Below are 11,513 nucleotides of genomic sequence, written 5' to 3' on the forward strand. Positions count from 1 at the left end.
ACCTGATATGTAATTAATAAAATATTTAATTACATATCAATTAAATATTTGATATTTATTTAGATTGATCATGTGCTGTGTTTCTATTATGCTGGTTTTGGTGTGGGGATTCAAATTTAGGCTACTTTCACACTAGCGTTCATAGGTCCGTTCGTGAGCTCCGTTTGAAGGCGCTCACGAGCGGACCCGAACGCCTCCGTCCAGCCCTGATGCAGTCCAGCCCTGATGCAGTCTGAATGTAGCGGATCCGCTCAGACTGCATCAGTCTGGCGGCGTTCAGCCTCCGCTCCGCTCGCCTCCGCACGGACAGGCGGACAGTTGAACGCTGCTTGCAGCGTTCAGCTGTCCGCCTGGCCGTGCGGAGGCGAGCGGATCCGTTCAGACTTACAATGTAAGTCAATGGGAACGGATCCGCTTGAAGATGTCACCATATGGCTCAATCTTCAAGCGGATCCGTCCCCCATTGAAAGTCTGAACGGATCCGCTCAGGCTACTTTCACACTTAGAATAACTTAGAAGTTATTAATGCAGACGGATCCGTACTGAACGGAGCCTCCGTCTGCATTAATATGATCGGATCTGTTCAGAACGGATCCGATCGAACGCTAGTGTGAAAGTAGCCTTAGCTGTGCACAGCCATTACCTTGTTTGGAGCTAGTGTATCGTTCGAGGAGGTATTTTGGCTTTCCGTTTGTGAGATCCATTCAGGGCTCTCACAAGCGGTCCAAAACTGATCAGTTTTGCCCTAATGCATTCTAAATGGAAAATGATCCGCTCAGAATGCATCAGTTTGCCTCCGTTCTATCTCCATTCCCCTTTGGAGGCAGACACCAAAAAGCTGCCTGCAGCGCTTTGGTGTCCGTCTGACGAAACTGAGCCAAACAGATCCGTCCTGACACACAATGTAAGTCAATGGGGACGGATCCATTTTCACTAACACAATCTGGCACAATAGAAAACAGATCCGTCCTCCATTGACTTTCAATGGTGTTCAAGACAGATCCGTCTTGGCTATGTTACAGATAATACAAACGGATCCGTTCTGAACGGACGCAGACGGTTATATTATCTGAACAGATACGTTTTCTCTGACACATTCTGGCACAATAGAAAATTGATCCGTCTTGGCTATGTTACAGATAATACAAACTGATCCGTTCTGGTCTTTGTAAATGACCCCCCGGTCTGTGTAGGTACTGAAAAGTAATCTAACTGTGCACAAGAGACACGGGATAATGAGATGTACTTACGCATCATACTCATATGGAAGAACAGACTCAATAGAGTCCAGACGGTTTACAAACAGCTCAATCTGAGACTAAATGAGAGAAAAAAAAAAAAAAAAAAAGATGTAAAAATACATAAACCAAATAATAATTCTCTCTCAAACACAAACTAGCTGATCACAGCTCTTCAGTAAATAAAAAACAGCCCAACCATGAGCTGATCACGTGGATCCGTCTTCTCCAAGCCCTGGTAGACGAGTCGGGGGAAGCCGCTTCTTATCCTAATGAATGGCTGACCACATGATAGATGAGGGGTCAGTGTGCTACTGCTCTTCTAGGACGCAGGGAGAAGTTTCAGGCGGGTCAGATATATCCCGGCTACGACTGACGCATCTGGAGATTCAAATGTCATCCTGCACGGACCACCAGTCAGAGCCACTGTTTCATGCAGCTCTCTGCCCTTCCACATGCCCTTTACCCTGTCATTCTATATACAATTTGATAATAGCTGGGTTTACTAAAGCCATCTTTAATAACTCCGGACGAGACCAGAGACAACACGTGCTTGGGGTTTGGATGTTCCCGACGAGCTCTGTCTGGGTAATTCATGTTTCTCCTTCTCCGAGAGCAGGGAATTTATGGTTGTGCTATTAAAGGGTTTCTACCACTTCGGTGTCACATATTTAGCTGTCAGACACTAGCGATCCGCTAGTGTCTGCTCTGCCCAACCATCCTAATATAATTTCTTTTGGGGCAGCCGTTTTGACAAAAAAACTACTTTTATTAATATGCTAATGGGCCTCTAGGTGCTATGGGGGCATCATTAGCACCTAGAGGCTCCGTCTACCTTCAGAAACTGCCGCCGCCGAGCTCGTCCCTCCAGCCCGCCCATCTCCTCCTGAATGCGATCCTCCTTGTGAGCGTATGTATTCTGCGCATGCGCAGTGAATGTCTGACCGCTTCCTTGCTCAGACATCTCCACTGCGCCTGCGCGATGACGCCATAGTGCTCCGAGGAACAGGCGCAGTGGAGATGTCTGAGCAGGGAAGCTGTCAGACATTCACTGCGCATGCGCCGAATACAGGCGCTCACAAGGAGGATTGCATTCAGGAGGAGATGGGCGGGCTGGAGGGACGCGCTGGGCGGCGGCAGTTTCTGAAGGTAGACGGAGCCTCTAGGTGCTAATGACGGTTGGGCAGAGCAGACACTAGCGGATCGCTAGTGTCTGACAGCTAAATATGTGACACCGAAGTGGTAGAAACCCTTTAAGCCACACTTATTTCTGTAATAAACCCGTATACTGGTGACCCACTAATGTACGCAGCACACATACCTGACCTGCTTACACATTAATAGTGGTACAAGCTATCCTCTGAACTGTGCCTTCCTGATGTAAGGACACGGCATAAGATCAGCGTGAAGGAAGGTACTTAAGTAGGAAACTGACTTCAATAGGACATTAATTCCCATTATACAGAATATTCTGGGCTCGAAGCCAAGGAGAAACAGATGCTTTGTGCCCCTTGAGAGGAGAACCTAGAACAGTAACCTACACCAACTCCATCATCTGACACATCACCTATTTTTGTCAACTCACCAACCCAACCCACTAACGTACACGTTACCGTGGTGTCCAGTTTTCCGATATTGATGACCTATTCTCAGAACAGATCACCAATATCAGATTGTCAGGGAGCCGACTCCTGTACCCTGCTGATCAGATGCTTGAAGGGGCCGCAGAGACGGTACAAGTGCTGCTTCCTCAGTTCCCGTTTGTAGGTTGTGGCATCGATGTAGCGGTATACGGCGTGCCACCTCTGCAGACAATCACTGGCCTCAATAGTCCAACACGTACTGCTGAGCCCAGTGCCGTATACCAATAAGTCACTTCTGCAGTTGTAAACCGAAACTGAGGAGCAGACCAGCAGCACTGGACACCGCGGGGGATGGAATGGCGAGTATATGACTTTATCTCAGTAAGGGGACTGGAGAGATTTTCCTCATGCACACAGCACCCACAGAACACAGATGCCGGCTGTGAGCACACCGCCTTTTATTTCCCGCATCTAGAGAAAAATTGTGTCCTTTTTTGCGGGGCCCCTGAACGGACTTACTTACGCTCCCATTGAGATTAATGGGTCTGCCAAAAACACGGATCAGGTGCAGACTGACACAGCCATGTGCATGAGGCCTAATTCAGACAAGCCCTTTAACCTGAACCTCGATCACCGCAGGATTTGGGTCCTGCATCAGTAATATAAACCATTATACTAAGGTTGTATCAGGTCTTAGGGCAAAACATGGATGCCGCCCGTGTGACTTCCGCAATTTGCGGAATGGAACAGGAAGCCCATTATAGAAATACCTATTCTTGTCCACAAAACGGACAAGAATAGGACATGCCTCATCATTTTTGCGTGGCCACGGAATGGAGCAACGGATGCGGACAGCATATGGAGGGCTGTCCGCATCTTTTGCAGCCCCATTGATGCAGCTCGGATGTGGACCAAAAACCACGGTCGTGTGAATGAGCCCTTAGTGTGAGCAACTGAAGCTTTCCCTCCAGTGAGTAGTCTACATCACTTATTATACAATATCATGGCCTTCCTGGAGGTCATGTCACCGTCTGTGGCCACTGTCACTTCCTAAGCTCTAGAGACACTGACGGCCAGCAGACAGACTCACACATTGATCACACAGCAGCATTTTTCTTCGGTGTACTATCCATTTTTATAAAGTACAGTGCTCTCTCAGGAAACAATATATTCCACATCCAATGGTGCTTTCTGAGAAGCTCCAGAACTACACAGCTCCATCCATTGTGTAGTGGATGGAGCTGGAAACCCTGAGGTGATGGGAGCAACGCTGCAGTTACAAGCTCTGTCCACTGCACGCCGGGTGGCGCTGTATAGTACCAGCAGTGGAGGCGACAGGCGTCACACAACAATCCGATGTTGATGGATATTGAGGAGCTGAGCAGATTAGTTTTATATGAAAAGATTCCACATAACTTTCAATTTATCCATGAAAAAGGGCTGTCCGCCTTATCTTTATCGATGATCTATCCTCGGGATAGGTCATCATATCAGATCAGTGGGGGCCCGACACACGGGCATTGCGAATAATACATTGCGAAGTCTTGCGAGATTTCACGTAATAACTTCGGAAATTAACTTTTACTGTAAAAAAAAACAAACAAACAAAAAAAACAACTTGATACCGAACTCCGATTCGGTTCTAAAGTACCACTTAGAGCTGAACACGAGTTCTGCATCAAGGTTTTTACAGTAAAAGTTGATTCCTGAAGTTATTACATGAAATCTCACGAGACTTTGCAATGTATTAACTTCGGCTCCCACTCTGTACAGTATTAAAACAAAGTTTTATGGCAATTGACTTTGGATAAAGCATCCGAAGTAAATTCGCTCAACCCTAGTCGTAACCATAGAAACAAGCAGTGTATACTGTGATAGAAAAATGAATCCAGCCAGCAAAGGAGGCAATAACATGGACAATCACAGTACATTAGCTGTGCCTCGTATTAAATTTCTCTACACAATACATGCCACTTGCTGAAGTGAGACAACCCCTTTAAACACCATGTTTAACGTGATCGGTTCCCTTTAAATGGGTTTTCCAGGTGTTTAATACTGATGACCTATCGTCACAGCGCCGAACATTGTATAACGGCTGTGACTTCGGATTCCAGCTCCAAAGGGGCTGAGCTGCAGTTAGATCATGTGACATCACTGGCCAAGTAAGGCTACTTTCACACTAGCGTTCGGGCGGATCCGTTCTGAACGGATCCGCTCATAATAATGCAGACGGAGGCTCCGTTCAGAACGGATCCGTCTGCATTATTTTTAGCATAGAACAGCTAAGTGTGAAAATAGCCTAGTACGGATCCGTCCAGACTTTCAATGTAAAGTCAATGGGGGACGGATCCGCTTGAAGATTGAGCCACATTGTGGCATCTTCAAACGGATCCGTCCCCATTGACTTACATTGAAAGTCTGGACGGATCCGCACGCCTCCGCACGGCCAGGCGGACACCCGAACGCTGCAAGCAGCGTTCAGCTGTCCGCGCGGAGGCGAGCGGAGCGGAGGCTGAACGCCGCCAGACTGATGCAGTCTGAGCGGATCCGCTACATTCAGACTGCATCAGGGCTGGACGGCTGCGTTCGGGTCCGCTCGTGAGCTCCTTCAAACGGAGCTCACGAGCGGACCAGCGAACGCTAGTGTGAAAGCAGCCTAAGAGCGTGAGTGACGCAGTCTCTTCAAACAGCTGATCGGTGGGGGCGCGGGAGTTAAATCTCCACAGACCTGAGGATAGATCATCAATATTAAATACGCAGAAAACCCCTTTAATGTCCTGAAATATCATGTCTCCACTGGGCCAATTTTATTTTATTTTTTACTGGGCAGAATGGGTGAAATAAAAGAATCGTTACTCATCTCACTGACATCCCTTCATCTACACTTCCTGTTCAAGTCCTGACATACAGGAAATGCCTGCTGGACTGTTGAGTGGACATCTGATAACATTTCCTGTGTCAGAATGAGGCAGTGAAGAGCTGTAAGCCCCAGAATGACACTGAAGCCAGTGATGCTTGAGATTTATTTACTTATAATTTTTAACCTACGTGACCCCTTTTCTAAGAAGTTTTGTCCTCCACAGAACCCCTTTTAAGTTTTCCTTCAAGGGGTTATCCAAGAGTGAATAACCCCTACACGTCATATTGACCATACTTCCCTGGTCCCGGATCGCTCCTCGCTGGCTTTGCACTTCGCCTGCAGAAATGGACATCTGCCGAGGGAGTGGGTGCAGCCAACAGCAGGCCGCGACGGCGATTTGCCCCCCCAATCCGGCGTCACACTATCACGGCCTGACATTGGCTGCACCCCCTCTCCGTCGGCATATGTCGAGTTCTGCAGGCAGGGTGTGGCGTGATCCGGTAGGAAACCGCCATCCGGGACCAGGTAAGTATTATCAATAGGGCAGGTCTGGGCATTATTACATTATCACTTTTGGATAACCCGGTTTAAAGGGAACCTGTCAGAATGCAGTGCAGTCTCACTTCAGCATGTCCGTACTGACGGCCATCACAGAACCCCAGCAGAGAGAAGGGTCGGTTCCCACAGGTGATAGAGACCTGTCATCACCAGAGGCAGCGAGTCTGAGCGGACAATCGCCACACTAGGCTGCCCCGTGTGAGGACAGGTGACAAGTCCACGCTCCAGTAGAAGGACTCTGCGATAGGGAGTAACCCCTCCACGCCCGGTGCACTGCCTCTGACTAGCTGTCAGCTGCTCCCCTCTGAGGGAAGCCCAGGACGCGGCCTCACCACCGTGTACCTGGGCGCCGCCCCTCCCCGCACTCACCTTGCAGTTCTCCTTCTCTTTTCCCTCTTCACAGAAACTTACAGGAGCCAGACCCGGAAGATAAAACGCCGAGCACCAGCCTGTACACAGCAGGAGCACGAGCGCTGCCGGTAACCGGCGCTTCTGCCCCGACAACACCGCCATCCTGCTCTAACCAGGAACAGTGCGCACAGGAAGACAGCAGTTACCCCGTAACGCCGCGTCGCTGCTAGGTGTTCGGCTCTACGCGCAGCTTGACGTCATGACGTAACGTGCGCGTACACGTCTCACTTCCCGATCGCGCGCTCCTGGCGCCACGGGTTATGTACAGTACGAGGCCTCCTCAGCGGTGGCGGGACGTTCCCTCTGCTTCTCCTCACTACTCAACTGCCTAACAATTGTCACAGCAGGAGGCGGCAACATGTCTCTATGGGCCCCGATTAGTGTTGAGCGAACTTGTGTTTAACAAGTTTGCTCAACACTCAACATTTTTACCAGAAGACTAAGGGTCCATTCACACATCCGTATGTGTTTTGCGGACCGCACATCGCCGGCACTATAATAGAAAATGCCTAATCTTGTCCGCAATTGTGGACAAGAATAGGACATGTTATATTTTTTGGGGGAACGGAATTGCGGACCCGGAAGTGCGGGTCGCGTGGCCCCATAGAAATGAACGGGTCCGCAAATGCGGAACAGAACGTTTCTCACCCATATTCAATGGGGGACACAGGAACCGTGGGTATAGCTATGTCCTCTAGGAGGCGTTGACACTAGTAAAAGCTGTTATCCCCTCCCCTGGCAGCTATACCCCCTCCAGTCTGGAGAGAGCGCTTCAGTTTTAGCTTAGTGTCTGCAGGAGGCAAGACCTCCCTGCCTTATGTGGGGCGGCTTACTTAGGCTACTTTCACACTTGCGGCAGTGTGATCGGAACTGCCCGCCGGATCTGCCGCTGACTGAAAGCATTTGTGAGACGGATCCGGATGTAGATCCGTCTCACAAATGCATTGCAAGGACGGATCCGTCTCTCCGCTTGTCATGCGGACTGACGGATCCATCTTGTACATTTTTACCAATCTGCGTATGCCAGAACGACGGATCCGGTATTCTGAATGCCGGATCCGGCGCTAATACATTCCCATGGGAAAAAATGCCGGATCCGGCGTTCAGGCAAGTCTTCAGTTTTTTTCGCCAGAGAGAAAACCGTAGCATGCTGCGGTTTTCTCTTTTGCCTGATCAGTCAAAACGACTGAACTGAAGACATCCTGATGCAAACTGAACGGATAAGGCCTCTTTCACACTTGCGTTTAGCTACTACAGCGTGTTCCCCTACACAGGTGCAGCTTTTTCGCTAATGCTCGAGTTCGTGACCGCTGCAGTGGGGTGTCCCCCTCGGCAGTATAGTACGTGGCTTCTACGGATAGTTTCAGGCTCCCCCTCAGTTTTTCACTGACGGGGCAAACGCTAGCTACTACTGTGGGAGTGGTATTTGCGTTACCACTGCATACTTCGGTCCTTATTGCACAGCTCATTCGTCAGGTGGTGGACTCTTCTAGCACCGAATTCGGTGGCCTCTGCGGATGGCCCCTCCTCTGCTGCGGTATGGGGCTAGCAATACAGTATGACTCCCCTTGCCTGGCTTCCTCCTCAGGCGGAGTTTTTTTGCGCAGCCACTTAATCCTTGGCTACTTTTGTATAGCGCCGGTCTCAGATGGGGAATGGGCTTTAGACCTAGCCTATTCTTCTCCTGTCTTTTTCCTACTCTGGCTCATAGCCACCCCGCAAGCCTTGGTAGCTGCTATGTTACTACCTTTCTCTCATCTGCTTTGCACAGGGTATTTGTTTTTTGGCGCTCCGGTCGTGACTAGTGGGCTGTTGGCGCACAACACATCCCTCCTTCTCCAGGGAATCCTTCCATTGGTCCTGGGTGTGCTAGCGGTATCTCACGACAGATTCCCACCTTTCTCTCCTGAGTAAGAGATCTGGAAGCATGCGTAGTGGACGCCCTGATATCTCCTTGACAGGAGTTCTCCCTCCTGACGTGTTTTCCTCCTCCTACCCAGGGTTCTACAGAAGATCAGGATGGAGGGCATTCTGACAATTCGAATTGGCCCAGTCACACATGGTATGCTAACTTTTTCTAGGAGACATCCCTCGGTCACTGCCACTCAGAGACGACCTTCTTTCTCAGGGATCGGTCTTGCCTCAGCATTTAAGATCTCTTCGTTTGACGACGTGGCCATTGAAACCGCCATTCTAACGCGCAGAAGGTTATCGGCGGATGTCATCTGCACTATGATTCAGGCCAGGAAGCCTGAGTCGTCCAGGATCTATTACAGGACCTGGAGGTCCTTCCTGGGTTATGTGAAACCCGAAATATTCCACTTTGTTTTTTCTCTCCCCACGGTCCTGTCCTTTTTCAATCAGGGTTGGACCTTGGTCTGGTCCTTAGTTCTTTGAAGGGTCAGGTGTCAGCGCTTTCTATCCTTTTCCAGCGCCCTCTGGCCCTTAGGGTCCTGTAAGGACTTTTCTTCAGAGAGTGGCACGTACGATTCCTCCGTACCGTCCTCCTTTTACCGCATTGGGATCTGAATTGAGTTCTCTCAGCGCTACAGGCTTCCCCCCTTGAGGGGGATTTCTATCCAACTCCTGTCCTGGAAGGTAGTTTTTCTGGTCGCTATCACTTTCATCAGATGGGTGTCCGAATTGGCGGCGCTCTCTTGCAGAAAACACTTCTTGGTTATTCATAGGGACAGAGTGGTTCTCCAGCCCGTCCCTTCCTTTCGTCCGAAGGTGGTCGCTGCATTTCATTTTAACAAGGAAATTGTCCTTCCCTCACTGTGTCCCTTTCCTTCACACCCTAAGGAAAAGGAGTTTCACCATTTGGATGTTGTCAGAGCTCTGAAGATCTATTTAGCAGCCTCCGGTCCCTTCCGCCGTACGGCGCCACTTTTTTTTTTTAACAAATCTTTATTTATCACAATAAGCATAATCAACGGTTCCACTTTTTGTCATTCCGGAGGGTCCTCGCAAGGGATTGGCGGCCTCGAAGGTGGCAATCGCATGTTGGATTCGGGCTGCAATTGAGGAGGCTTACCGAGCCCGGGGCAGGGTTCCGCCTTTAGGTGTCATGGCTCACTCCACCAGAGCGGTGGGCGCATCTTGGGCTCGGAGGACTTGAGCTTCGGCTGTACAGCTGTGTAAGGCGGCTACTTGGTCCTTCTTACACACATTTACAAAATTTTACCAGGTGCATACTTGCCTTGAGCCGCATGGTCTTTCAGGCGGCAGTTTCTTAGATGCCTGCAGGGACGCTTGCTTTCATGGATCTGTGGTTTTTCCCTCCCTGTGGACTGCTTTTGGACATCCCACGGTTCCTGTGTCCCCCCAATGAATACGGGCGAGAAGGAGATTTTTGTATAATTTACCAGTAAAATCTCTTTCTCGCTCTTCATTGGGGGACACAGCACCCAACCAGTATTGTTGTTCGACCACAGTTGCGGCAGTGCTGGTTAGAACCCCGTTTTGTTGGTGTTCCACGTTTTTTGTTGTTTATTAACTTGCCTCTCCTACTGCTTGTACACAAACTGAAGCTCTCTCTCTCCAGGCTGGAGGGGGTATAGCTGCCGTGGGAGGGGCTAACAGCTTTTACTAGTGTCAACGCCTCCTAGAGGACATAGCTATACCCACGGTTCCTGTGTCCCCCCAATGAAGAGCGAAAGATTTTACTGGTAAGTTATACAAAAATCTCATTTTTTCTAATAAGTTTAACATTTACAAAAAACGTATGCCATACGGTTCTATTGTAAAAAAATAAATAAAGTATAGTTGTTGTTTTTTTATACCAGACTCTGCAGGATACAAGAACGTGGTGTGCTGTGTTTTAGTATTTTTTTTCTAACGTATACATCAAAAGCATAAAACGTGATGTGAACCCACCCTAAGAAATAAAAAAGGGAGCTCAGATTGGTTGCTATAGGCAACTAAGAGTTTTTCTGTTCATTTATTAAAACTAAGAGCTAAATGTCCTGCAGCCCCTCCTCTCTGATCACATCACGGTCCCCTCAATGCCACATGACCGTTGGCAATGTGAGAAAGTGAACGCCGTATCACCTCAGCTAAACTCCTCTTTCTTCGCATCACTTTGTTGAGGCCTCAATATAATTTCTTTTTTTTAAGTCTACAGAGCTGTGTGGGGGGCTCGTTTTTGCAGGACGATCTGTAGTCTTTATTGATACCATCTTGGAGTATGTGTGAATTTTTGAACACTTTTTGTTAAAATATTTTGTGGGACATGATGCAACCAAAAAACAGAAAATTGGCCATTTTGACTTTTTTGCCATATGAGAGAAATATTTTTTTAGTTTAATAGTAAAGGCATTTTGGGACACATTGATGCTTAAGCATTATTCTAGGGAAATGGGGGATTTAAGTTTTTATATTTTTGATTATTTTTTTTTTACACTTTTTAATAGTTCCCCTAAAGAACACGAACTAGCGATAATTTTTTTCACATCGCTATTTGAGGGCTTATTTTTTTGAGGGACAAGTTGTATTTTTTAATGACATGATGTCCTTATTCTGCGCTCAGAATGATTATGGAGGCGGCCATCTTACCTGACCGTTCTAACAGCATTTAGAATATTGGGCAGCCTCATGCTCCATAGACACAATGGTCTGGAGGGGACCCTATTCAGTTCTATAGGAGAGTTTTCTAGGCATGGTCTGTGACCTGTGCAAAGATCATTGTACAAGGAAAGAAGATATTAGCTCGCCCAATCACCTATTGTGAATGGTGGATCCAGTCTTATCTATACACAGAGGTGATGTCATTTACAGGCAGGATTAGAATGACAGATAAGCAGATAACTGCAGTAAAGGGATCTAAAGTGGCGTCTATTAGGCTTAGTGGCCAGTGCGAAAACT

At 48.3% G+C, this 11,513-nt stretch overlaps 1 protein-coding gene across 1 annotated transcript in view; it reads right to left on the reverse strand.

The window, feature by feature from the left end:
• Nucleotides 1-6,848, reverse strand: part of LOC122919571 (transmembrane 9 superfamily member 2-like) — a 66,837-nt gene extending 59,989 nt beyond the window's left edge. Inside the window, exons 1-2 of the mRNA XM_044268663.1 lie at nt 6,609-6,848; nt 1,251-1,318 (exon numbers count right to left, since the gene is read on the reverse strand). Coding sequence (XP_044124598.1) covers nt 1,251-1,318; nt 6,609-6,752 — 212 coding nt within the window. The 5' untranslated portion in view covers nt 6,753-6,848. The remainder of the gene's footprint in view (nt 1-1,250; nt 1,319-6,608) is intronic.
• Nucleotides 6,849-11,513: the final 4,665 nt, after the last annotated feature.

The sequence above is a fragment of the Bufo gargarizans genome, chromosome 9 (genome assembly GCF_014858855.1).
Source record: "Bufo gargarizans isolate SCDJY-AF-19 chromosome 9, ASM1485885v1, whole genome shotgun sequence".
Classification (NCBI taxonomy): Eukaryota; Metazoa; Chordata; class Amphibia; order Anura; family Bufonidae; genus Bufo; species Bufo gargarizans.